This window comes from Indicator indicator, chromosome 1, assembly GCF_027791375.1.
Source record: "Indicator indicator isolate 239-I01 chromosome 1, UM_Iind_1.1, whole genome shotgun sequence".
Classification (NCBI taxonomy): Eukaryota; Metazoa; Chordata; class Aves; order Piciformes; family Indicatoridae; genus Indicator; species Indicator indicator.
In genome coordinates, this window is record NC_072010.1 from 66,812,670 (window position 1) to 66,839,974 (window position 27,305).

Below are 27,305 nucleotides of genomic sequence, written 5' to 3' on the forward strand. Positions count from 1 at the left end.
CCCCTTGTCCCGTCACTGGGCATCACCAAGCAGAGCCTGACTCCATCCTCTTGGCACTCACCCTTCACATATTTATAAATATAAATGAGGTCACCCCTTAGCCTCCTCCTCTCCAAACTAAGGAGCCCCAGCCCCCTCAGGAGCCTCACCAGGGCAGAGTAGAGAGGAAGGAGAACCTCTCTTGACCTACTAACCACACCCCTTCTAACACACCCCAGAATGGCATTGGCCTTCTTGGCCACAAGAGCACATTGCTGGCTCACAGTCAACCACGATGATTCTCAGGACCAGCTTGGTCTCCCAGTCCAACTACATTACTAGCTCAAATCCAGTTTTCATCCTCTGCCGATTTTTGGGTGCTCATAGTTATTTTTACAAAGTATTGCTTCTCTTGCAGCATGAGTTTGTACACTTAAAAGTCTGTTATCCCCTGTACACAATGGAAGCATGTGACCCATGGAATACAAAGGCAATGAAGCAACTGCAAAAATTTGTGACAGGTAGGCTTCAGCCAAAATAAAGTGACTGGTCAGCAAGTATTCCTTCTGCAAAGTATCAAAGTCTTTTGAAATACCAGCATGTGGAAAGGGTTTTTGGTGATGGATTTTTAGGCAGACTAGTTTTCTAATCCACTGTGCAGACAAGTAAAAGCTTACATCAGCACAAGCAATGAAAACAGGAATCACAATCCAGTTCCTTCATTTATATTGGTGTAAAAAAACCTGGCATTCTCTAGTGTAAATTAACACTGCTTTACCTTGGCAAGGGAATGACACCCATACATTCACTGTCATAGTGGCAGTGGTTAACTAGATAGGGAACTTCCTAATTCCTGCAAATTGAGCTAATCTCTAGGCTTTACAAACAGTGACAAGGTTGGCAATCGCTGTGGCAAAAGAAGACATGAAAGAAATTAATTCTCCTATTATATGTGTGTATATATATATGTATTATACATGCTCAGTACTCTACTTTAAGGGGATTCACATATTATCTTCCCTGACAGGCCGACAGGAAAGCAGAAATCGAAGTTTAAAAGAAGTGCCACGGTGCTCAGACTGTTTTGGGAATGCATAAAATTTGAAGTTGCAATTTCCAGGGAAATCTCAAGTTCAGACACTGACTATTCAGCACTTCCACTGTAACGATCACAAGAAAGGGACAGTGGTAAGACTATGAACAGCACACTTCACACATAAGCTACCTAAGTCTGATTAAATCCCGGGTTTGGCTCTCTCAGTGTACACGTGTGTAACACCACAACGTTCACAAGGAACCCCAAGGGAGGAGACGCAGAGCTCTTCCGCTCCCAGACCCTAAGGAACTAGCGGAGAAGGAACGACTTTCCTTCTCCCATACCGTCCGCCTCCCCGCCCCTGGTGCGCACCCTCGGCCCTCCCATCTCACCCCTGCCAGCTCCCTCCGGTAGCGCCGCTGAAGACACTCCGTGAAGAGGCCTGGGCCCAGTCCCAGGCCAGGACCCGACATGGCGCGCCGCCCGCGCTCGAAGAAACCGCCACCACCAGCGAACACAGGCGGGGCTGCAAGCGGCTGGCTGGCGGACGCGCGGCGGTGCGCAGGCGCACAGACTCGTACCGCCTGCAGGGCCGGGACACGCGCAGTCGCCGGAAGAGTGGGCTCCTGTCAGCCCGACCGCGCTGGGAGTCGTGCAGCCCGCCGGGGCTTCTCGCCGCGGCAGCCAGTGTCCCTCCCCAGCACGGCCGGACAGCGCTTCCTGCGGGTCCAGCTTCCCTCTCATGCTGCTCGCGAAGGGGGATATGGCAGTAAACCGCAGCCTCACAGCAACAGCAGATTTATTTTAAGTCTAGGAGCCATATTAAAAAAAAAAAAAACCAAAACAAAACACAGAACACACACACAAAAACAACAACAAAAAAAACCCCAACCAACCACCCACAAAGAAACCAAGCCCAGCAACAACAAAACAAGAAAAGCAATCAGCCAAACAGAAAACTCAAAACAACAAATCCCCATAAAGGTTAAAGCTGAGCATACAAGTTAAGTATTTCCAGCTTACAGGCCATGCCAAAGTGGTTACCTTGAGAATGGCAGCACTGAGCTGTACCATGGAAATTTAAAACCCCCTCACTCATGCATATTCACTATTAAAAGCAGTTACTCTGCTCTGGAGCAAGTTATGAGAAGTGAGCTGTAAGAAGTCTTTCCCAGCAGCCAATAGACATGGGAAGAGAGCAGGAGAGCCAGAGCAAGTAGTGGAGGGTGCTACAGCATTTCAGTCAGGTAAAATCCCAATGTTACCACTGATGTTTATCACTGCATGAAGTCAGAAATATTCTATGCACATACAAAAAAACCTGGTGTTTTGCTGGAGATAGTACCAATCAAAACATTTAGGAATTATTCTCAAGCACTTCAGAGACCTCAGGCAGCACAAACAAGCATCCACCTGCCAGCTGCCTCAGCTTGCTTTCCACACATTAAGAGTAAACATTACATTTCAAAGGCCTTCAGGTTTCTGACCAGCCATTAGCACCTACAAGCTCCATATTCAAAACAGATTTACAAGAAAACAGATCCCAAATTTCTATTGTTTTTAAACAAACCGAAGTGAAGACAAGACATTTATTTTAACAAGACTAAGATTTATTTTTAAAATTTGACATTTAATACAAATATGGCAGGATAACAGAAATACACCTGAAATATGCCAGTGTCTGAACTCTTAACATGCAAAAAAGAAATCAATTAGAACACATAAAAAACCCAACTATAAGATGTAATTTTACATTTATACATCAGAAGTGTCCATTTTGAGAAGCTGAAATAATTAGTCAGTAACATCTAAATACTGATTTATACCACTGGAACATCTGTATACTCAAAACAATAATTCTATATTTGCCCACAGTCTGTAATGACAATTCTTCCATTTACTTGCCCTTTAGAAGAACCAAAGGATTCAATCTTTTTCACAACATCCATTCCATCTTTCACAAATCCAAATACCACATGCTTGAAGTCCAAGTGTTCTGCTTTTCTAAGTGTTATGAAGAACTGAGAGTTATTTGTATCCCTGCCCCTATTTGCCATTGACAACAATCCAGGGCCAGTGTGTTTCACTTCAAAGTTCTCATCTTCAAAGGATTCTCCATAAATTGACCGCCCACCTGTTCCATCATGGTTAGTTATATCACCTCCCTTAAAAACAAAACGGCACAGCATTAATTTGTAAGTCCTGAAACATAAACCAACAGCCCAGTTATAGTCCCCTTCAACATCAAGAGACTTTGCTTTGGAAGATCTCATTAAGTTTTCACAAGTACCTTATTTACTTAGCTGTTGAAGCTGGGGAGTTATATATCTTTGTTCATGGTAAAGGAAGCAGTAGCTCTTGTTTATTCTCACAGTATTTTACCTTCTTGCTGCTCTAGGCCTGTCTTTCTCACCTACTACTTCCTGCATCATTTGGCCCTGTGACCTGGGACAGTTTTCTTCCTTGTAGCTGGTGCAGTGCTGTGTCTTGGGTTTAGTGTAAGGATAATGTTGATAACAGATTGATGGTTTAGTTGTTGATAACTAGTAGCACTTACGGATTTTTCAGTTTCCTGTGCTCTGCCAGTATGCATAAGAAGCTGAGAAGAAGCACAGCCAAGACAGATTTAGCCAGCAGGCAATAAGCAAATGCATCGTGCATCACTATTTTCTCAGATTTTATTTCTCTTTGTTACATCCTTTTAACTACTATTATTATGATTATAGTTTTTATCACATTTTATTTAGTTTAACTGTTCTTAACTCATGAGTTTTAGTTTTTCCCCTCCTACCCCCAAAATTCTCTTTCCTATCTCACTGAAAAAGGGCAGGAATCAGCTAGCAACTATGTGGTGCTTAGTTGCCAGCTAGGGTTAAAACCACAACACCCAACCTGTTATTTCACAAAAGGCTCATCCTGCAGGCACAGAATTGATCATCTGATAAAGGCTAAAGCACCAGTGACCAGTAATTTCTTGTTTCAGTAGAGGTCACCATTTTTGCCACATTACTGCTTATTTGGGAGAGCAGTCACTAGTAGTGAACAGTGTCTTCTGTCTTTCTGCTAGGCAGCACACTTTTGGCACCTTTGTATATTTGACTACATACCTAAAGGTGACAGCGTAGATTATCATATCTTTGAAGGAAAGCCTTATTTGTCATTAAAAAGCTTCTCAGTGTACCTGAAGAAGGTTTAGGCAAAGCAGACCTGACTTAAAACATAGTCATTTCATGTGTCAGAAGTTCACTTTTTGTCAGGGTACGCACTTTCTTTTAAGACCATTAACTGCACCACAGTTAACTGTTTCAAAAGCAAGTCTGCTCCTTATAGCTTGTGGAATACTTTCAAAACAAGCTCAAACCCTAAAGGAGTAAGACTGCTTTCCTTATCAGAAAAGGCACAGAGTTTTAACAGAAGAGTCATAAAGGGCATACCTCAGACACAGGTGACACTTAATCAAGAGACTGGATGATTTTTTTATCCTGATGACAAGCCATCCATATATTGCTGTCTGCTTCTGAGTTTGTAAAGGTTGTGCCTCCTCATCAGTGATATAGTGACATTAGTGTAGTATGTAAAGAAGCTGGTTCATTCTGCCTGTTGCAAGTTACTAAAGCTCATTGAATTACCAGTGAGAATTTTAGGAAAGCTAGATCTGACCTATCTGAGCTGTGACCAATATGCCTTTAAGCATTTATGAAGAACTTGCTAGTGCTACCAAATGCACACAAAGGTTCCAACCCACTATCTACATAGGTATTCAGATGTACTTCCAGGCAGATAAAGGAATTGAGTGTGTTACGGAACAAGCCACTGCATAATAATTAGATCTCCAAGAATTTTTAGATGGAAACTTGAGCATTCAAGATACTTGGAATATCAGTTTTAGAGTGCAAGTTTTCTGAAATACAAAGTGTACTTTTAAAGTGGAAGAGATGCTTAGAAAGTTTTCTTAGCTGGTGAGCATAAAGAAGTTCATCTCTGTAAAGAGAGAAGGCTGAACAATAGCTTTAGGAATCCCTACTTCCCTCAGTACTGCTGTTCAGCAACAGGCCCCTTGTCTACTGCAAGAGGAGATCTCTTGTTTTTCCTTTGACACCAACATGGCAGCACAAGGTAACACTAAAGCATCAGGCAGCTGGCAGACATGGTAAAAAGCATTTGGGTTTAGGGCAGCGTGCTCTGCTAGAACCATTTCTCATCTCCTTGTAGAAAAAGGATAGATGAGAGTATCTCGCACACTGGACTCATGCTGCCAACACAACCTGCTTTCCTGTATAAGTGATTTTTTTAAGTGCCATTGTCAGTGTTAGTCAACATGCATCTCAGTCCCTCAGTGAAGAGTTCTTGTTATGCTTACCTGACACACAAAGCCCATGACTATTCTGTGAAAGATGGAGCTCTTATATCCAAATCCCTTTTCTCCTGTGCACAGGGCTCTGAAATTTTCAGCAGTTCGAGGGACAATACTTGAAAACAGCTCCATGGTTATGTGTCCTAATGGTTCATCATTAGCAGAAACTTCAAAATACACAATAGGATTGGTGTCCTTTGACAGTCCGGCTGCCAGAGATAAATGTCCCTTCTGTAGTTCTGACAAGCTCTGCTGGCATTCTTCAAACCTCTTCTTGAAAGAATTAGCCATTTCTTGGCTTTTGAATCTGACTGCAAGTTGTTCTACTTTTCCTTCATAATCTGAAAACAAATCAGAGAACAGGTTTTAGTTGTATTCAGTAGAGTCAGAAACAGGTATGTTTTTATATAATCTTCAGGGAAAAACAAAGTCACAAAAACTACAGACAAAAAACACCTAAAAAACTCACCAGCATAATCTGTGGCTGTCCAAATGAAAGCATTGTTTGATGTATCAGAGGGCACTAAGTTCATTTCTTTGGTAATGATGTGGTTTGCACAGACTTTAAAAACTTGGTCTCTTCTCATCAGGACTCTGTAGTATTTCTTCTGTGTATGGAAGAGGATCTTTATCTCTCCAACACCACGCTCCTTCCACTGAACAGCATCCCTGTCCCATCTGTAAAGTTTTGCCCTCTCTTTGAAGAGAATTTCTTCATCTTCTTCTCCAGATTTTACCTCCACCTGAAAAACAGCACAGTACTTGTAATTTCTCAAAGAGCTGCTGTGACAGATGATGTTGAATAGTATTACACACACTTAAGATGATTCTGACATATTACAATAGAAAACCAATGTGTTGCTCTATCCAACACGATATCCATCACACACCAAAATGAGTGAAAAGTCTAGCCTTTTCAGAATTTAAAAGCTCATCAAATTTTACTGTTTGAGATTAATTCTAGCACTGCAATACTTCCTTGCCATGCTCCACATGGTTTTAATAGATGTTCGCTGTTTTGGAGGTGGCTTTTGATGGGATTTTCTTTTGGTTTCGTTTTGGGTTTTGTTTAGTGGATTCTTTGGGTGTGTGTGCCTGGGTTTGTTTTATCTTTTCTTGGGAAAAAAATAAAAGCATACTACCAAGTGTTTTGGCAAGTTTTTCAAAACAAGTTTCAAGTTTGCTGATTAATGTATATGCTGAGAGTGAAGATAAGTACTATTACTATTCCAGGCATTACCTTTTGAACATTGTTAAAGAACTTGATATTTGCATTTAAATAGAATGAACATCGACTGAGTTTAACAAACTGAGCCCTGACACCCGTATCTCCTCCTCAGTTCATGTATGCATATTACTGGTCTATAACCTCCTTTAAGACATCTTCCAAACCTAAGGAACACTTGAGAGAACTCAAGACATATCTAACAACTATTTGTGGAGGGAAAAACGAGACTGGAGAAGCAGGAAGTAAGGAAAGAAAAAAAAATATAAATCACAGGAGTCATAAGACACAGAGATGAATAAAAGCAAATTGAGGAAGATGGGTAAAAGTAAATTACAAACTACACAGAATCATAGAATGGTTTGGGTTAGAAGGAAGAAGATAATTTAGCTCAAATCCCCAAGCCCTGGGCAGGGACACCTTCCACTAGACCAAGTTGCTCAAGGCCTCATCCAAGCTGGCCTTGAACACTTCCAGGGAGGGGAATTCCATGACCTCCCTGGGCAACCTGTTCCAGCACCTCACCTTCCTCATTATAAAGAATTTCTTCCTAATCTCCAGTCTAAATCCGCCCTCCTCAAGTGTCACTCCATTTCCTCTTGTTCTTTCACTGCAAGCCCTTGTTAAAAGTCCCTTCACAGCTTTCTTGTAAGCCCCTTTCAGGTACTGGAAGGCTGCTATAAGGTCTCCCCAGAAACACCTTTTTTCCTGGCTGAACAGCCCCAGCTTTCTCAGCCTGTACCCATCAGGGAGCTGCTCCAGTCCTCTGATCATCTTTGTGGCCTTCCTCTGGACCCGCTCCAGCAGTCCCATGTCCTTCTTACACTAGATGGCACCAGAACTGGGCATTTTGTTTATTTGGGCTCTGTCTTGTATAATAAATATACTTTTAGATTAGCATAATGTTTATAGGAAAGCTACATGATAGGACAGTACCACCAGAAGAGTTCGAAATGGTTTTTAGACATACTATGGCTAAATCCAAAATCAACACATGAATGACTGTGTAAAGCCTAAGTTATTAGGCTACCTTCAAAAGCTGAAGGTTGTTCTACTTCTTGAAAAGCAATTTTCAGACTAACAAAGCATGGCAGGTGCACCTGCCCTGACACTAGAGAACCTTCAACAGTTGAGCTACAACACTCCCCAGCACTCAAGATTACTGTTGCCATGTATATACCTTGGTCAACAGCCGAGGCCCCTTCAGTTGATGGACAAAGCTCTCAGCCAGTGAGATGCCCTGGTCCAAAGTATTGTGTTATCACATATCACCCCAACCCCTAATTTGACTAGGGTATTAAATGGAGTCCTACCAGAAGCCATTTTAAGTCCTCCATGGAGCAGCACATCTGCAACACAAGGTTCTCCCTGTGGCAAGGGTTGCCTAACTTGGATACTCCTTGAGTTTGACTGCCCTTGCATTAACTAGTGAGTGGACAAGCTACAGATCCTCCCTTTCCCTTTAAGTCACGGAAGTCTTTAGGTGATCCTTGCAGTAGTTCTGCTCATGCACAGTTTTGCTGTTTCATAGTTAAGTATGAGCCAACTATGGTAGCATCTGAATTTGGGTGCTACTTGTATGGAGACTAGTTTCTTGCAGCGAATGGTAGTTAGTTGTGCTTTTGTCTCTGGTGGTTGGTGGGTTTGTTCCTTGACACAAAGTTAGTCCTCTTAGGCTTCAGGTAAGGTTAATTGTACTACATCTCTATTGCTTAGAGATTCTAGAAATCTCTTGCCTAGCTTAAAAATTCGAAGTTGGCATAACTTTTGCTAACAAAACCTGCAAATCACTAGTACAAAGCCAGAGCTGAACTGTATAAGCACTAACAGTAACAGAATTCCTCCTCTTGGTTTTCAGCTGTGTTACAAAGAATCCATTTTAGCTTTTACAATCTGTGTGTACAAATCTGCATACTGATCAACACTCAAAGTATGACAATTTTAACTGATGCACCAGACACTTCCCCAGAGCTAAGATGCACTAGGATTTATATGGCAGGTGTTTCTACACAGGCAGTTCAAGAATAGAGAAGCAAGTATACAACACAAAGTAAAGTTAGTTAAGCAAAGCTGTTTTTAAAAAACTTGTTGCATTAGCAGACATGCTTCTCTGAATGGCATTTTATATTACAGAAGTCACCTTACCTCTGGTAAGGACACAATTGGCTCAAAGTGGATATCATCACTATGTACCACCTCATCATCGCTGCCACCTTCATCTTCGTCTACTTTATGGGTTGTCTCTCCAAACACAGCTGCTCCTGTATTTGCCCACTTGAAGTTTTTATCTACAAATAGGAGAGTTACATTTTAAGCTTTGTGTAGTTGTTTCTTCCTGACAAAGACCTCCAAAAATCTACCATTAACTGATCAATCAGTAGAAGCTTTGGTGCACAAAAGGTATTGTACGGAGCAGAATTCCAGCGGAGTCTGTCTCAGAGATTAGTTTTAACTCACCTTTTGAGCCAAAAGCAAAATCTCCAGAGTTTTTGGAAGCTAGGTCTGCAAATGACAAGCCTGCAGTATTGTTGAAACCGAATGAGGTGACTCTGTTTTCTATAAAATAAGAGAAGAAAGTTAAAGTTTCTCTGCCTTAAAGAAAATGCATTTAATGTTAAGCAGTCAGAAGTATAAACTGGAGAAGTCTCTATGGTATTTCTACCTTACAATAAATCTTGAGTTTGCATGACACTTGTCCTAAGTCAAATTTATCATGTTTTTGTGGGATTTTTTTTGCTTCTGGTTTGTTGTTGTTTGGTTGTTTCGGGTTTGGTTTTTTTTTTTTAAAGGAGGGGTGTCAAGACGGTGTGACATTTTCAGCACATTACTTATGTGCAGATTTGCAGAAGTAACTGCAGTATTTAACAGTAAACTGAAAGTACATCATATATAAGTTATACAACAGAAAATAGCATTGCTCTGTAGCAGCACACTGGAGCCCATCAGAACGTATATAATTACTCCCCAATCATGTTTTCAGTAGACTGATGCAGATCATGCTTCTAATTTAGTGATACTACTTCTCTCCAAGGCAACAACTACATTAGATAAACTGATTTACAGAAAAGCATACTTACATTCCTACAAAGAAAAGCAGAACATACCACTGACATTACCCTGTGTTGACTCTGAACTCTCCGAATCACTTTTCTTATTTGACAAGTCTACAGGCTTATCATCAGAGCTTGACGCATTTACAGTTTCTGTGGTGGAATCTGGTTCTTCATTGTTGGTAGGTGACTGGACAAATACTGTCACCTCGCTGGCTGGAGTAGGTACTTTACTGGCACAGACTAAGTCAGTTGAGCTTGTAACCTCATTTTCCTGAGATTAATAAAAAAGTAAAGTAATAAGCAAATAGGCCAGAAGAGCCTAGTATTCAAACTACCTCCTCAGGAGACTAAGAACAGTCATTTCAAGTAAAAAGAACACCAATAAAAAAAAAGTTGCTGTAAGATTTCTGAAAAATTTCATTGACACGCAAAGACATTAACTTGACAAGAGACTGAAGTACCTTTGAAGTTGCATGCTTTCAAACCTTAGGAGTGATTTTACTAGCCAAAGCAGTTTGAGAACAGCTGTACCTTCTTCCTCTTTCCAAGGAACATAAGACCTAAGCTGCTTCATCAGTGTTGGCAAACACTTGAGGCATAACCACAAAAGTTAAACATTTTTTTTCTCCACTGGATGTTTTAGTTCTCAGAAACGGAAACTCTGTCAAGCCTTACACACATATAAAGTAATTGTACATATTTAACGACAAAAATGTTAGTAAAGGTTTAGTTCCTACTTTCTTTTCTTGAACTTCAACTTCTCTCTGCAAGTCTTCTGGACTGTTATCCTCAGTGTCACTGCTGACACCATGGGCAGATGTAAAAGGAACCTGCAGAGTTTCTGCTTGAGCTCCATCCTCAGGAGCCAGTTTCTTTTCTGAAGTAGTAGCATGTTCTCTTTCATTGTCGAATTCATTTTTCCCTATGATGTTTTCCACAAAAAATAAAAGTTAGCAGAAAACAGCTGGGCAAGCAGCTAAATACCAAAGTAATTATTGGCATGTGTATTATAAAACAACCTCATGATACCCAGAGCAACTCCAAGTAAGACTTGCAGTTTGAGACAGCATTACTATTTAAAAGCAAAAGTGAAGACTAACTTAACTCCCCTCCTGGTGACGACAATTGGAAATTCATCATAATTGGTTTTCTACTGCTATCAGGCAATTTCTATTAAATGATTAACTGTTCAATCTTGCATCTACCACTACTAATAGCTTTCTTCAACATTTGCTCATATTTCAGATTGCTCAGCATACACCACCTTTTTCTAACACACATCCTCAAAAAATCCTCCAAACTTCACTTCTAGAATTGTCTACCCAGATTTTCAGTTATGCAACACTGAAGTCTGAGGTACAGCCAAAGTAGACAAACTTGAGCAGCAAATTCAATTTTCTACACCCATATTTTCAGTACAGAACCAAATTATTTGTAATTGAAGGATACTAACTCATAAGTTTAACTATCAGCAAAAGCAGCAGGTATTTGCAGACAGATAACTTTTGTCTAGCACAGTATCATGCCAAGCTGAATTCTTCATATTTAGACGGGGCTCAAGGTAGGAAGAAACTTTGATCTTCTTGTTTAGAGGCCACCTGAAACGCACGTTTCTCATTCAGAGTCCAGTTTACTGCTAACTACCAGTTCAACGTACTGAGCTTAAAGTTGTATTTTGAGATGCTGCTTTTCTGCTGCCAGCATCAGTGTTTCTGTCTCAGGAAACAAAATTTCTCAGTGTGCCCATGTGCAATTCATACTCGGAGACATAAGACATTTTACGCATTACATTTTAAGACATACCTTTTACAGGATCTTGCAATTTCTTTTTCTTTTCTGAGTAACTGGGATACAGTCTTCCATTAAGTTTCCTCACAGCTGTTTCATAGTCTTCATCTTAAATACAATAAGAAAGCATTCAGGTTCTCAAGCATCCTTTAAGTACAGAGAAGTCTGTGAAGCTTTTCCAAGTTGCAAGCCTAGCAAGCACGTGTAATTTTTCCTTATTAAGAGTTCCACAGGTCAGCAAGTAAGCTTCCCCTTCCTATTTCACATCCATGTGCTTCAAGTGTGCTATTACCACTTTTTTCAGCCTCAATTATTACAGATGCAAGGCACAGACATCTGTAACAATCCTCTTTTCAGGAAACACATTTACCATTCAGTGATTTTATTAAGAATACCACTAAACAGATTGCAAAGGAAGACTGAAAATATTTTCTATAAAAGTAAGCAAGCTCAGCTATTTGAGGGAAGGGATTTCTCCTATTTTTTAATTCAATGCTTTAGAACTTCTGTTTAACATATTTGCTGCTTAGCACATCTAGGTATTCCCTGCCTGTTCCAAAGACCAACACTCCCCTCAGTGAAGAATCTTGTCCTAATGTCCAATCTGAGCTTCCCCTGACAACTTCATTCCGTTTCCTTGTGTCCTATACCTGGTAACCAGAGAAAGATCAGCACTTCCTCTTCAGCTGCTCACCTTGAGTAAATTGTAGGTCACCTCTCAGCTTTCTCTTCCCCAAGCTAGACCAACCAAGTGACCTCAGCTGCTCCTCATTAAGTCTGGCCCTCAGGGCCTTTCAGCATCTTGGTCACCCTCCCCTGGATACAACCCTATTAGTTTGATGTCGTCCTTACACTGAACCACCTGGAACTGCACACAGCGCTTGAGATGGGGCTATGCCAGTGCAGTGTATCACACCCTCTCCCCACAAAAAGGTAACACAAAGATAACTTTGGCACTCCTTACCATCATCCTCATCACTCACATATCCAGGCTTATTCTTGTAACAGAAGAATGTTGAAGGTAGCTTGAGAAAGCCAGCAAGAGCTCTCTGTTCAGGGGTAGGTGTTAACTCGTAAACTATTGTGACTTCATCAGATGGAAGACAATCTTCTGATGTAGTCTTCTCAGCTTTTCACAGAAAAGGAGCAAAATAAGAGTATTTCAGAACAGGAATTAGCATTAACCCCATACTGCCATTATTGCAGAATTGAATTGATTCTAAGACCATCATAAATACATTTGAAGCCTGTACACTTTCTGTTAATCCACAAGAAAAAAAATAGCTACAGGTTACTAAAACCAAGCATCCTGTTAAAACTTCAGAAATTCTAACCTGCATGCCCAACTACAACTTGGTCTACTGCCTTTGGAATTCAGGAAACAAAACAGGAACAAGCCTGCATCTTTGTATTGTTACAAGGATTCCTTAAGCATGTTGTCAAACAAAAATACAACTAATAGGGAAGAGGGATATTAAGTATTGTCTAAAAGAAGAGCAGTAAACAACTCAGGCCTGAAAAAAACGTTATCTACCATGACGTCCCATTGCATTGCTTGAAAGTGTTTTCAGTTGTAGAGGATATTAAACAACAACCAGACAGAATTCATTTCAGATTACCTATGGAAAATCTGATTTTTTTTTTTTATTAGCTTATCTCAATTTACTGTAATGGCTGTGGCTCCACTTTTATTGTTGCATAAGTATAGTAATTTCTAGTCACACCATGTTGAACAAAAAAAATATTGCTCTTAACCTGTTTAACTAGTTTTTTCAAGCAAGGACAAATACCACTATCCATTTATATAACTTTTTCTCTTCTCCCCTTCAATATTAAGTTGCCTGTTCCACTTGTATTGAAAACACAGGGCAGAATCGAAGGCCAAAGCTGAAAGCACAGCCTAGAGCAAACTGCAGAAAGCTATAAGGCTGTATGAACAAGCAGAAAGCTTTTGAAACAAAGATTATATCCTCCTCCTTTTCTTCCATACTCTCATACCAATTTAAGTGTCATGTATTCTTTGGCTGGGGTTTGTTAGAGTTGGGTTTTAGTGTTGTTTTGAGAGGAGTTTGGGGATAAATGCGTAAGAAAAGATATTTAAAACCACATGAATTACCCCATAAGCACATCAATATCTTTGTGATGGCTGTTTCTAAGACCAATTTGATTGCTTTAAGTCAATCTGTTTGTTAATGTTTTCCAGGCTTGAGTTAAACTAGTCAGCAGAATTTTATCTCAAAAGCTGACTGTTCTTTTAATTAGAAAATACCCAATTAAGTTTGTGGCACAATTTAGTCAGTGGGAACCTAAATCTTCAGCTTGGCACCAGACTACTACTCAGTTCCAGAGGAACACCGGTTTTCCTACTCATGCAATTTGATATTCATCATTGCAAGAAGAGACAAGGACAGAAGACCAATGTTTACAATGTGCCCCTTGATCCTCTGGCACAACTGTCATACTAGAATAAATCTGCCTTTTAGAAGTAGTTTTCCCACTTGTATCTTCCAGTAGATTATATACAACATAAAGAATAATAGAATAAAAGCAAAATACAAAATACTGTTTCAAATAGAAGTCTTTTTTCAAAGCCTTCCCTCCCCAACCTTTGACTTAATTGACTGTCTCCTTGATTGCAAGTTAATCATTTAAGGCAATTATATATCAGAGCACAGCTGAAACTCATTACCAGCATATACAGTCTCGTAAGCTAATCCTTTTTGCTCAGTTTCTTTAAATCTCAATAGCTTTTCTGAGCCTGTATAAAGTAAATATATGGTAAAATTCTTGAAAAGCAAGTTTGTTAAGTTCATACAATGACAGCAGACTAAAGATATTTTCACATATTGTCTCAGAATCATATGCAAAAACCTCACTGATTTAAGAATTAGGAGTAAATCTCATACAGTGTTATGAAGATATGCAGGTATCCTGCGTATTAGGATGTGTTTTACTCTCCAAGATAATTAAGCAAGTGTCTCAAGCAGACTAAGCTTGCACAAAGCTTACCATAGAGGTTTAAGTGTATTTAGTCTCATAGCCATTAAAGGTCCCAGCATAAAACTGCTTTTTTAGGATTAGAGAATTTTCAAAAGCTATCATTAAAAAAGCCCAACAACAAACTTCTTCAAAAGTCAGGTAGATGGCAAAAGGGTGAGCTTGCTTTAATACAAACAGTATAAATCTAGGTAGAAGACCCGGATGGATGGTATAGTCCATCATATTCAACAGACAGCATTCCCAAGGAACTATCACCCAGTCTCTTTCAGTACCATTTATACAAAGTAGTTGAATAAGAGAAGTACATTAAGAAGTAATTTCAGATTAATCCACAGGTAAAGTTCTCCATGAAGATGGCCTATCTAACACTGCATTAAGATTCAAGTGTTCCAAACACACCTCAAAGTGATGAAAGTGTTCAACAAAACAGATTAGGAATATAACTACGTATTTGTGCAATTTGAGAAAACTGAGCAAGAATTTCACTGGTTAAGTCAGTTTCTACTCACCCTCCCTATAAGAAAGTAACTTCTACTTATCCAAAAACGCTGCAACCAGCTTAAACATATCTTCACAGGCAGCTGTGAAGCAGAGAGCCATGCATACATACAACAGTGTTAAAAGGAGCATTGTGGTAATAGAACTCTCTTCTTCAGGAGAAAAAAAAAAATCCACATTGTTAGTATACAGCAGGAGCAAAATAAAGAACATTGCCATACACAGCAGCATTTTTCACTGGCATCTTAGATTTTTACTTTTGTTTCAACCAAAATTAATACTAGGTAGGTCTAAATGCTTGGCTAGCCACAACACTCATGCATATAAGGCATGTGAATATCAGTGAATATATGATGGACGCGAGTGAGAAGTGCCAGAGTTTAAACCTTAATGCCTTTAACTCATACTGTATCAAGCAACTGGCAACTTTGAATCAAACTTGTAAAACATTTGTGTATGCAAAGCTCATGACCTGGCCAAAGGAAAACTTCAGTACTTTTTACATGGAGATGCAGAACTGCCGAGGTTAGATTTCCTTTGAATGTTTCTTAAACAACACAACTTGGAAGATGCTCCCCCAAACATAGTTCCCATGAGACAGGCTCAGATTAAATTTGCATTGAATAAGATTGAAGACTTCCCAAAGTGATTTGCTATAAGTCAGAGCTCAAAATAAAGTCATCAAAAAGCTACACTGAAGACAATTACCAACTATAAGTAAATCACTAAGTGTATAATCATTCCTAGTTACCACAAAAGTAGAAGTGAAGAACAGTCTGAAATACCAGAAAGCCTTCTATTTTGGTTGCTTGGTTCTTTTAAATACACAAGCACACACCTGTCCCCACAACTCCTGGATATAAAAACAGGATCAACTTGAGGCAGCAAAAGTTCTTCTGTGTATCCTCAGGTGCAGAATGCTTAAACACTTCGTATTATGAATATCAAACCTGAATTGTTAAGACTCCATGCACAGGGATACTCAAAACCACAAACAGTTGACTTTAGATCACATGTACACGAGTTCAGTGCTTTAAATAAGAATAGTTTTTCTAGAAATACAATTTTGGGGAAATGGTGCTTGGAATTACATTTTGGCCACATTAAACAATGTAAGATACTAACGTGATAATAGTCACTTATGCAGACTAGAATAAAAATTTCCTTTATAAAATTATGTTGAACTGCATAAGGTGAGTATGCTTATAGCAAGCATACTTACAGGAAGATTACATTAGTAAGATCTTATAGTGACATATCAAAATATAAACTGTAACACATTCAGTTACAAGTTCTGAATCTAAACAAATTGGTTACTCAGCAGAAGTTTTCTGACCAGCTAAGGTGAATGTCATAGAATACATTATATATATGCACAGAAGTAGTAGCTAAAGAGTTTGCTTTCTCATTTCTGCGTGTTCCTTGCTTTTAATAGTGAGCACAGAATCATAGAATACTTCCAGTTAGTAGGGACCTTTAAAGGTCATCTAATCCAACCATCCCCTGTGGACATCTGCAACTAGATGAGGTTGCTCAGCACCCCATCCAACCTGACTGGGATTGTTTCCAGGGATGGGGCACCTACAACCTCTCTAAGCAACCTGTTCCAGCGTTTCATCACCCTCTTTGTAAAATGCTTCTTCCTTATATCTAGTCTAAATCTATCCTCTTTTAGTTTAAAACCATTACCCCTTGTCCTGTCACAACAGACTGCTGAAATGACCATCCCATTCTTTCCTGTAAGCCCCCTTTAAGTATTGAAAGGCCACAATAAGGTCTTCTCTAGACCTTTCTCTTCTCCAGGTTGAACAACCCCAACTCTCTCAGCCTTTCTTGTAGGAGAGGTATTTTATCTTCCTCTGGAACCGCTCCAGCAGGTCCATATCTTTGTGCTGAGCACTCCAGAGCTGGACACAGTACTCCAGGTGGTATCTCACACATGCGGAGAGGGAGAATCATCTCCTTTTATCTGCTGGCCATGCTACTTTTGATGCAACTCAATATATGGTTGGCTCTCGGCTGCAAGCATGCATTCATGTCCATTAGTACCCTTAAGACCTCCTGTGGCTCTTAGGTGGTGCCTCCTGTTGCTGCCACGTAAGTCACACCTCCAATGTCCCGAGTGTCCAACCCAATAAGGTGGACAGAAGAAAAAGCATATTTCTACCCATAAATCCCGCACCCTATAAATTCATCTGCAAAGTCATTCCCTTCCTCTTTCTTCCCTCTCTGCTGTGGGAGATGTTCCCTATTGGGTAATGGTGGGGAGGTATCTCAAGGCCTCTTAGGCCTGTCTAGGCCTAATGCCAAGAGGAGAAAGGGGGTGGGGGGGGGGCAGCTGTCTCAGACCTGGCCAGCCTGAGACTAGCCTAGCGGGGGGGGGGGGGGGGGAGGAGAAAGAGCCCTGGGGGTTTTGGGTAGACCCTCAGGTAGGGAGAAGGGAAGTATTGGGAGGCCTTTTGGTGTGCTCTAAGGGACTCTGTATGCTTTTGGATATCTTTGCCACTGTGTTTTGTGTTTTCTGTAAAACACTAATTGCTTTTCCGTTTAAAATTTCCATCACTCTCCGATGCATTTTTGTGAGTGTCTTTTGTTCCTCTCAGGGCAATAGAGGATCTGTCTGGCTCTAAACCAGGACACCTCCTCCACAGGTCTGCTCGCTATCCCTTCATCCCCCTGCCTGTACTGATACCAAGGATTTCCCTAACCTAGGTACAGGACCTTACACTTGGCCTTGTGGACCCCCATCAGGGTCACCAAGGCCCACTTCTCAAGCTTGCCTAGGTCCCTCTGGATAGCATCCAGCCCCTCAGGCAAGTCAACCACACCTCTCAGCTTGGTATATTCTGCTAACTTGCTGAGATGCACTTGACCCCACTATGATGAACTCAGCCTTCTTCTTGTCCCTTGTCACCAGTTGTCCAGTCTTTATCATGAGGGCTCTATGTTTCTTTGACCTTCCTTTTCTCACTGATGTACTCTAGAAGCCCTTCCTGGCAAGGAACACAAAGACTACCAAGTTCAGCTCCATCCAAACCTTGGCCTTCTTGACCCCATACCTACACAACCAAGCCATTTCCCTATACTCTTCCCAGAATATACGTCCTTGCTTCCACTGTCCTTTAGTTTGATCAGCAGGTTTCAGCTTTGTTATGCCAAATTTTCACTACTCTATCCTCTTGCTCAGCCTCCATGACGTGCCTTAACTTTCTCCTCACAGCTTTACCACCAGGCTGAACCAATCATCCACCTAGTTATACCACACAACTGTTCTCACTACTACCACCTCTTACCACTGAAAGGTGCTGGCAATCTCTGCAGCCTAAGACCTGAGCTACTGCATGTTTTTGTGGGACCTTCAGTGCCCTCCCATGCAAACCAATACACCACACCCTGGCTAATGCCCTGTTTGCCCATTTTGGTTGCACCACTTAGTCACTAGCACTCCCCAGACTGCTTTTTAGAGGCAGGGGTGGCTGTGATTGCTCTGGCAATGCCCAGGCTTTACCAGCCCCTCCCACTAGACCTGCTGCCTGCTGGTGCATCTCTCCACTGCCCTCAGGAAAAGTCACTGCATGCCACTCTGGTGAGGCTGGACCAGCTCTGATGCAGCTTCCTTAGCAAACGAGAGCTAGTTTCTTACACCGCTCTGGCAATGCCCAGCAGTCCTCCGTGGCTCCTGCAAGAGCTGCTAGCTCCTGGCAGGTCTTTCTGCTTACCCTGGTGTTTTCCTACCTCAGGACAAGTCTGCTGGCCAGGTCAGCTTCAGAACAGAAGCTTCCCTCAGCAACTGACCAATAGTACTGATTATCAGGGAACTAAATTAAACATTTCCTACAGAGGCTACAGAGAGGCTAAATGCATTCAGCATTTTACTAGATAACCTGTCTTGAAATCTTCAGCTGTATGTCACCAAAATCAAAGACCTCAGGCACTACAAGATGTATTCTCCAAAAATAATTTTTTTTAGAAAAGGGGAATTTTAGAGATCCACTGTGCACGTTCAGTAAAACTGCCATGAAGTGCAATGCAGATACCATCAGAAAATGAGGCAAACAGAAGCCAAAAGCTTAAGAAGGGCCATCCATTGTGCTAGCTCATATTGGCTGTAGCCCTTGGTATGTTATTCTCTAATAGGACAAAAACAGTAGTCAGACACACAATTTCGAGTATTCATCTTCAGCATGCATGTTATTTATAAAGATTACTGAGTCAACTACTTTGCTACAGTTGGGTTACTGTCCATGCCTGCCATAGTGTCCTTAACACACATTCAGTGCAGTATGTAAATACCTTTACTATCAGGTTGCAAGGAAGATGCGCTTGTCCAAAAGGCCATGGGATTAGATTTAAAAAGGCTAAAATTAAACCCTAGAGAAAATAAATTGTTTGGATATAAGTGTTCACTTGGAATTTCAGAATGGTAAACCAGACTTCTGTGTACTGGAAGCACCCCATAGTACTGTTTCACAGCTGGAAACTTCACACATTTACTCTACCCGAGCTTATTCAACCCATGCAAATAGACTGTACCTATCATCATCATCTGCCACGTCGCTTTATCATACTTTTGTATTTCTTCACATTTCTGAGACTAGCATGTAAATGAAAAAAAACCTATCATCTGATTAAACAGTCTTGCTCTGACAGGAAGCAGCACACAAAGCTGCCAAGCACTCTACCATTAAAATGCTAGTAAATCCCATTCTCCTAAAAGACACTTCAGGACACGGGCTGTGTCACAGCCACAACTTCTGCACGCACATCTTGTTCAGGCAGCGTCACGAACTGCGTAACTGAGGATGCACTCATATGATCTCTTTTCAGGCTAAGGGAAAAGGCTAACGTTTGGTGTTCAGCTACACAACTAGAACCACAATGGCAAATAATTAAGACTAAACAAATTTATATACAACAATTTAACAATACCCAAGTGTTCAATCACAGGAATAATTTCAATTTTAGCTAAAGCATATATTTTTTTCTTCTCACTTCACCACTCAAAAGGCCTACGTACCAATTCAGCTACCTATTTAAATTTTGAAAAAGGAATCCACAGCTCCTTTAAAGCACTTAAACATGAGATTCAGGTACAGCACTTCAGAGTTACAACTCCTACCTGAAATCTCCTTGCTAATCAATTAAAAAATTCATCCTGCATCACACACTATCATTTTTATATGAAAATAATGAGAAAATTCATTCCTTTAGCTGAAACTTGAGAACTTGTGAAGATGGGGATACCCGTGTTAGAACTGAAAAAAACTTTTTGAGACAGAGTAAAAAATAGCATACAGACTACTTAGTAAGTTACATAGTTTAATAAACTACTAGTTCAGCTGACACTCACCTTTATCCAGAATTCTAAATGAGAAGTTTGAGGCTCCATCTTGTGCTGAAGTAGGCAAGCTGTCTACCTTGCTGTCCAGAGGCTTTTGAGGAGCACTAAAACCTTTTGGTGGTTCAGAAGCTTCCTGTTCTTTCTGTGCTGTGCTCTGAGACATTGGACTATGGTGTTCAGTCTTTCTTGGAGGATTAAAACTGAAGCCAAAGAGAGAACTAGTGGCTGAATTATTTCCAAAGGTGAATGTCTTTGACTTTTCATTACTGAAAATGTTCTTGACAGATTCAGATCCAAACACAAATTTTGGAGGAGAAACCACTGTTTTTGCTGGTGTTTCAGAAGTGCTTGACACCTCTGTGACCTCTATAGTTACATCAGAAGTATCATCACCATGGCTGAGGTCAGTTCTTTCTCTAGTAGTTTCTTCTAGGACAGCTACAGCGTTTTTGCCACACGGAGATTCCTTTGGTGTATTGGCTCGAGAAGAAAGAGGTGTGATCAGTGTCTCTCTCTCTTGGGCATGCTTTGCCTCATCAAAAATTTGCTTAAATGAGTCTGCAACATCTTGCAGTTTGAATCGCACTGCCAGAAGTTCTACTTTCCTTTCCCCATCTGCGAAGTCACATGCAGTCCATACCCATGCCCTGTCAGATCCTTTCATTTGTTGTATATTCATATCTGGTGTTATTCTGTGATTGGCACAGAGTTTCAGTACCTGGTCCCTTCTCATTACTATACGTACTTGTTTGTTGTCATAGTTCTGCAATATCTTTATATCCCCAATACCTCTCTCTTTCCACTGATTTGCGTCTTTGTCATATCTGTAGAGTTTAGCTCTGTGACTGAACACAACTTGTTCATTTTCCTCACCGCTAGTCACTTCCACGAGATCAGGCAGAGGTACCACAGGTTCAAAATACTGCCCATCTCTCTCTTCCTCTTGAGTAACATCAGAATCTTCATCTGTGCCTACTGATGTTCTACTCTGGTTCTGTTTGGCAGGAGATTTGGATGGGCTCAAGGCAGATTTAAAGCTGAAACTAAAACCTGTGGTAGACTCCCCAAATCTAAACAGGTTTTTCCTTACAGGGCTACTTGCAAGAGGCGATGCATACACAGAACTACTTACACTATCATCCAGCGCTTCTTCACGCAAGTCATAATTATCCCATTCCAGAGTAGGCCCAGTACTGTCAGCATGTGGTTTTATAACCAGATCAGAGGTACTGCTAGCACAAACGGTGTTTGCGTTTTCCTCTTCTGACAGCTTAGTTTTGTCATCTGTCAGAAATGTTTTGAGATCTTTTAAGCCACTCTTCATCTCTTCTGCTTTCTGTATAAGTTGAGCTGTCCTACCTGTATCAACAAGCTTATGGGGTGTCTGTAGTGGTATATCTAGGAGTAGCCTCTGACATTCTTCAAACCTCTGCTTGAATTCCTCAGCCTGCTCTGGAGTCTTGAATTTTGCTGCCAGATGCTCCAACTTTGCATCACCATCAGAGTAGTCACTGGCCATCCACATCCATGCTTTGTCTGAGCCAGACAGCTGTTTCAAGTTCATTGTTGTTGTTATCCAGTGATTTGCACACACCTTCAGTACCTGCTCACGCCGCATTAATATTCTTACTTTACCATTAACTTCATTTTTAAGAATCTTCAGGTTGCCCACGCCACGTTCTTTCCACTGGCTTGTTTCTGGATCAAACCTGAACAGCTTGACTCTTTGGGAGTATAGCACCTTCTCATCTTCCTCTCCTGTAAACGGTTCTACTTTTTCAGGCATCTGAACTATAGGTTCAAAATGGATATCATCACTGTCCTCTGTCTTATATACATCATCATCCTTCTCACCATCAGCAGATGTGTTTGCTTTGTGATCTGTTTCAGAATTCTGTGACGAAAACAGCTTTTCACCTTTACCTAAAAATCCTTTGAAGCTAGGGTCTTTTTTGCCAAACTGGAAGCCTTCCCTGGGAGTACTGTTTGCAAGGTCAGCAAATGTAAAAGGGTTGCTATTCTGCCCCAAAACAAAGTCACCTTTCTCCTTGTTTGCTGTTTCTTGAAACTGCAATTTAATTCCACTGTTGGAAGGCAGTTCCTTTGTGTCTTTTTCATCAGTGGTTTTTAAGAAGCCGGTTGTACACTCTCTGGATGGCTCATCTTTCTTAGAAATATTTTTACTAGACTCCTGTATCCCAAATTTAAATCCACCTGCAGGCATTGACATTGAGAAGCTAAATCCTTCTTTTGTAGGCTTAGCCTCAGTATCAGAAGGAATCTGAAATTTAAATGGTGGTGTCTTGCCTTGCTCAGTATGACCAAATTTAAAGCTCTTTTCCAAGAAATCACACTTAAAGCCTGTTCCTGACTGTCCTGCAACAGGTTCAGATAACTTATTTTTCAAGCCAAAAGTAGAAGTTGATGAAGCATCACCAGCAGGCTTATCAGGATTTGGTGTTTGGCAGGCTACACAGGCTAGTGAAGAACCTTCATTCCTCACAAGACAAGTAGTACAATCCCACTGCCCTTCCTTTTTACTAAAAAGCCCTTCAAATCCATTTTTCTGTGGCTTACTTGCATCAATAGTGGAACCAAACCTGGGAGCAGGAGATGCCTGAACAGCAGGTATGGACACTTTTAGTTGACTTTGAGAGTTAGGACTCTGACAAGAACAACAGTTCACATCTTTTGCTTCATTTCGGACTAGGCATACAGAGCAGTCCCACTGACCTTCTTTTTTAGAAAAAGCAGCTGCCAAATCATTTTGAGCCTTTGGAGTACTTGATTGGCTGAATGTAAAGGATCTCTCTTGACCAGATACCACTGTATTAGTTTTGTTTGGATTTTGGCAGGAAATACACTTAGAAGCAGTGGGTTCATTTCTTACTGAACAGACATCGCAGTCCCACTGACCTTCTTTTTTAGAAAAAGCAGACCCAAATTTGTCCTGTGCAGTATTACCACTGGCTTTGAAATCTACATCTGAGTCACTTAACTGGGCAACTGGTGTTTCCCATGTGTCTGGACTTGGATTTTTACATGATACACAATTCTTTGCAATTGTTTCATTTAGAATTGAACACACTTTACACATCCATTGATCCTTCTTCAAAAGATGCTGCCCAAAGTCATCAGAAGAATAGGTTTGAGGAGTTTCCTTTCCAAATGAAAAAGTGGTAGGGCCAGACATAGTTGGTGTAGCTGTAAGGCTGCCTTTGCTATCAGGTTCACTGCTCACCCCTTCTTTTGCAAACTGAAAGCCGAAGTTTGGCATCCCAGAAAGGGATCTGCTAGGCTCCTTGATGTCCTGATTTTTCTCCCTTGCAGTATCAGTACTCTGAGTCACAGATGTGTCAACATTTGATCCTAAGTTTTTCAAAATATTCTGTGCCTCCTCAAACTTACTTTTGAAAAGCATTGCTTCTTCAGGTGTTTTAAATCTAATTGCAAGCTGTTCTGGTTTTGGCAACTCATCCGCATAATCTAAAGCGTGCCATACAAATGACTTATCTGATCCAGCATTTGGAGTTAATTTCATGTCAGTATTTATGTAGTGATTTGCACAGATTTTCAGCACTTGGTCTCGTCTCATTAAGAGACGAAACTTGCCAGACACTTTATGCTTCAGGATTTTTACATTTCCAATACCCCTTTCTTTCCATTCTTTAGATTCTGCATCAAAACGGAAGAGCTTGGCTCTGTTGCAGAAGAATTCTTCTTCATCTTCCTCACCTGTCTTCACTTCAATTTTGTCAGGGAGTGGCACCACAGGATCAAAATGAGGACCATCATCATCATCATCCCCACCATGGGTGCTTCCTCCCTCTGTTTCATGACTTCTATTGGCCAAATCAGAACTCGAAGTCATACATACAGGCTTGCTTGATTCTTGGATGCTAAACATATCACTCTTCTCAAAACCCAGGTTTTTATGTGCATTTTGTGCCATGCTTTCCCTAAAAGAGATGCCTGGAGTATGCTTATTACCAAAATTGAAGACATTTCTTTGGCCATTTGTGTGATCACTAACTGGCATATGTTCAGTGTATCTATCATCTTGTAAAGGTTTATCTGATGCCAGAAGACCCAAGAGGCTTTCACTGCTATTGAAAGGTGCATTAGGAGGCTGTGGTGCAACCTTAAGAGAAGAAAAGGTAAAGTCTCCATCATTTGACTTGAAATTAGTGTTGAATTTAAAAGTTGTTGGCTGACTTGACTGTGCTGGTGTTGACAGAGATGTTTTTGATCCTTCTGCTGTTCCTGGCTGTACAAGTTTAGATTTTGGAAATTCTATCACTTTAGATGAATCCACAGGCTTTAAAGTTGGTGGTGCGACTGAAGGCTTTGTGAAATATCCTGGTTCAGGCAACTGTGGATTTGTGCTTGCCGGTGGAATGCTGTAATTGTAATAATCATCACCCCCACGAGGCGAAATTATTCCAGTGGCAGAAGAATCAAAACGTAGAGGTGCACAATACATCTCCTGGGAAAACATACAAGAAGTGTTTTGCAGAGGTGGTGTATGCATCGGTTGTTGATAAGCATATATGTGTTGCTGAGGTGTAAGTCGGTTCATGCCATAGACAGGAGCCTAAAGAAAAAGCAGAAAACAATTGCTTTGCTTATTATAGTAAGAGGATCAAGTCGCACTGTGCCGATGTAATATGTAGACTCAAGAGCAGGGCAATACTTGCATTTGAGTTTAAGTTAAAATTAGTTTAGATTTAAACTTAGAAGTTTAAGCGGATCTGAAAACTAACGTTCAAAAAGTGGCACAAGATGAGTGGGTTGGGTTTTTTTTGGTGAAAAAAGCCTTGAAAATCCCATTGTCTTTGGCCATACTACTTTGTGGGGAGAAGGGAGGAGAGAATTATACATACACCTGGTAGAGGGCAAGTACTAATGTGTTGCAGACCTTTTTCTAGCTTTCCCTTCTAAACCCCACACGCCAAAAATCCAGCAGAAATACAAATTACCAGTTTATCCCTAGCAGCCCAAGTTTACCAAATGCTACTTAAGGACTGCCATTACATTCAACTACACACAGAATCAAAAGCAGTCATTTCCAGTAGGTCAGTGGAAGTAGCTTAAGTGGACAGATTGTTCTCACCTTTGTTGGTGTTACATTGGCCGCAGCAGTTCTAAGAAGGTACTGAGAGTTATAGGCAGGTGACTGGCTGTAGTAAACAGATGGGCCAGTGGTAGCAACTAAAAAAGGAACAACAGAACAGTTTATACTTGATTTTTGTTGTTTTGAAAGGACTCTCCCCAGCAATCAGTTTTGGATTGTAAATCATTAAAACATTTTCTGCATTATTTTCTAAATACTTACTTGATTTAGCTAAACATTTAGCTAAAAATTTAGCACCCATTTACCGGTTAATGGAGCTTCATGAAGATTTTGTGGTCTCTGATAACCCTCTGACATTGTATCTGTTCCATAGCTTTCAGGAGGCCACCGATGAGATGAAGTGTTTAAGTTGGAATTATTATGTTTCATTTCTTGCATTTCATGCTGTCAAGACAGAGTGCCAATCAAGTGTGTAAGTATATATTACTTAGGTATTTGTAGAAGAAAATAAAGGAATGATCCCTACCCTTTTACTATTTAAAACATGTTCAAGATCAGAAGGGGAAATTAAAAAAACAAACCAAACCAAAAACAACAACAAACTGCCTACCAAAAAGAAAAAGTAGAGCCAAGTGGATGAGAACCAAGCTTATGAAAGCAGACCTTTGTCTTCTGCATAGTCCTTGGATAGATTGCCTCCGCATCCCTGCCCAATTCCCAAAAAGGTTTTTAAGCAAAAAGATTTACTTTTGTGCTCAATTAAGGCAAACATTTACAGAAGATAATACCACTGATTTAAATAGTAGTCTAGGAACTGTAAGTTAGCCCATACTATTATCACTAAAGCATTATGGTAACTAAAAGGCCAACTGTTCTTCACTGAATACAGTGACAAAATTATTTACCTTTAAAGCTTCCACTTGCTCACAGATCATCTGAAGTATAGATCTGTGATCCTCTGCCCACCGAGGGGCTTTAGGAGAAAACTAGAAAAAAAAACAAACAACAAAGCACAAACTTTTTTTAATCTTGTGCGTTTTTCTTCAGACAACAATTCCCTGAAGTAGTAATTGGCTAGTATACCTTGTAGCTCTTAGTTGGTGAAAGAGAGAACTTAGTTGGTGATGGACTGGAATGTTTCATCTCTGAATCAGCAGCACTTGAGAGACCATTTCTGAAGGCAGGACTTCCCTCTTCATCATTCTCACCAAGTTCCTGAATCACTGTATCTAGCATTTCCCTCACAGTTTCAATAGACACTGGCAGCTAGAAAGTTATTTGAAACAAGTCATGACTGCAATTTTTTTTCAAACAAGACTAAAATCAGAATCCTAGCTGAACAATTTGCAAGGCTTTCATTACACAAACACTGAGCTTACAACAAAACACTAAATTTCTTAAGAGTAATACAAGAAAACAATTCACATAAACATGCATGCTACTTTTTCAAACTACCAGCCTCTATAAAAAGATAGTGGCAAAAGTTACTTGTTTAAAGCTTTCATCCAGACTAGTCTGAGTACTGCATGATCTGCTAGGTTACAGTATTTACTCAGTTTTTCAATCCATTGGTATTAAGCAGGTCATTTGTCTTGAGCAAAGAACTAAGTTTAACTTGCCTTAACGCAAACCCTAGTCTTAAAAAAAAAAGCTAGCATAACTGCAAATAGTCTCATTTTGAAACAATAACCAAATCCACTGCACCTCTTGAAAAAGGTTTTTAAAGCAAGAACTACTTACTTTCTCAGTTACTGACATATCTGAAGAGCTTTCCTCAATGATCTGCATTAAATAACGCTTGCTTTTAAGAAGGTAGGTTTTGCGTTGTTCTTGTTCTTCTGGCATGGCATCACTTTCTATGTCTTCTGCCTTCCTTTGAAAGATCTAAAGGACAGGATGCAGATTAATTACAATCAGTCAGAAAAACTCAATCTTGGAGTGATGCAATTTATAAACT

At 40.4% G+C, this 27,305-nt stretch overlaps 1 protein-coding gene across 5 annotated transcripts in view; it reads right to left on the minus strand.

Moving 5' to 3' along the window:
- Window positions 1–2,649: 2,649 nt before the first annotated feature.
- Window positions 2,650–27,305, minus strand: part of RGPD4 (RANBP2 like and GRIP domain containing 4) — a 35,743-nt gene continuing 11,087 nt past the window's right edge. Inside the window, exons 15-29 of one of the 5 annotated variants that reach the window (XM_054399511.1) lie at window positions 27,089–27,232; window positions 26,432–26,614; window positions 26,254–26,334; window positions 25,654–25,792; window positions 25,388–25,485; window positions 20,284–24,760; window positions 12,400–12,564; window positions 11,451–11,543; window positions 10,385–10,569; window positions 9,699–9,918; window positions 9,052–9,150; window positions 8,740–8,882; window positions 5,839–6,112; window positions 5,376–5,710; window positions 2,650–3,180 (exon numbers count right to left, since the gene is read on the minus strand). In XM_054399511.1, the coding sequence (XP_054255486.1) occupies window positions 2,875–3,180; window positions 5,376–5,710; window positions 5,839–6,112; window positions 8,740–8,882; window positions 9,052–9,150; window positions 9,699–9,918; window positions 10,385–10,569; window positions 11,451–11,543; window positions 12,400–12,564; window positions 20,284–24,760; window positions 25,388–25,485; window positions 25,654–25,792; window positions 26,254–26,334; window positions 26,432–26,614; window positions 27,089–27,232 (6,942 nt within the window). In that variant the 3' untranslated portion in view covers window positions 2,650–2,874. Of the gene's footprint in view, window positions 3,181–5,375; window positions 5,711–5,838; window positions 6,113–8,739; window positions 8,883–9,051; window positions 9,151–9,671; window positions 9,919–10,384; window positions 10,570–11,450; window positions 11,544–12,399; window positions 12,565–20,283; window positions 24,869–25,387; window positions 25,486–25,653; window positions 25,793–26,253; window positions 26,335–26,431; window positions 26,615–27,088; window positions 27,233–27,305 lie in introns of those variants that run through there. The other 4 variants (XM_054399503.1, XM_054399495.1, XM_054399519.1 and 1 more) reach the window with 4 other exon arrangements.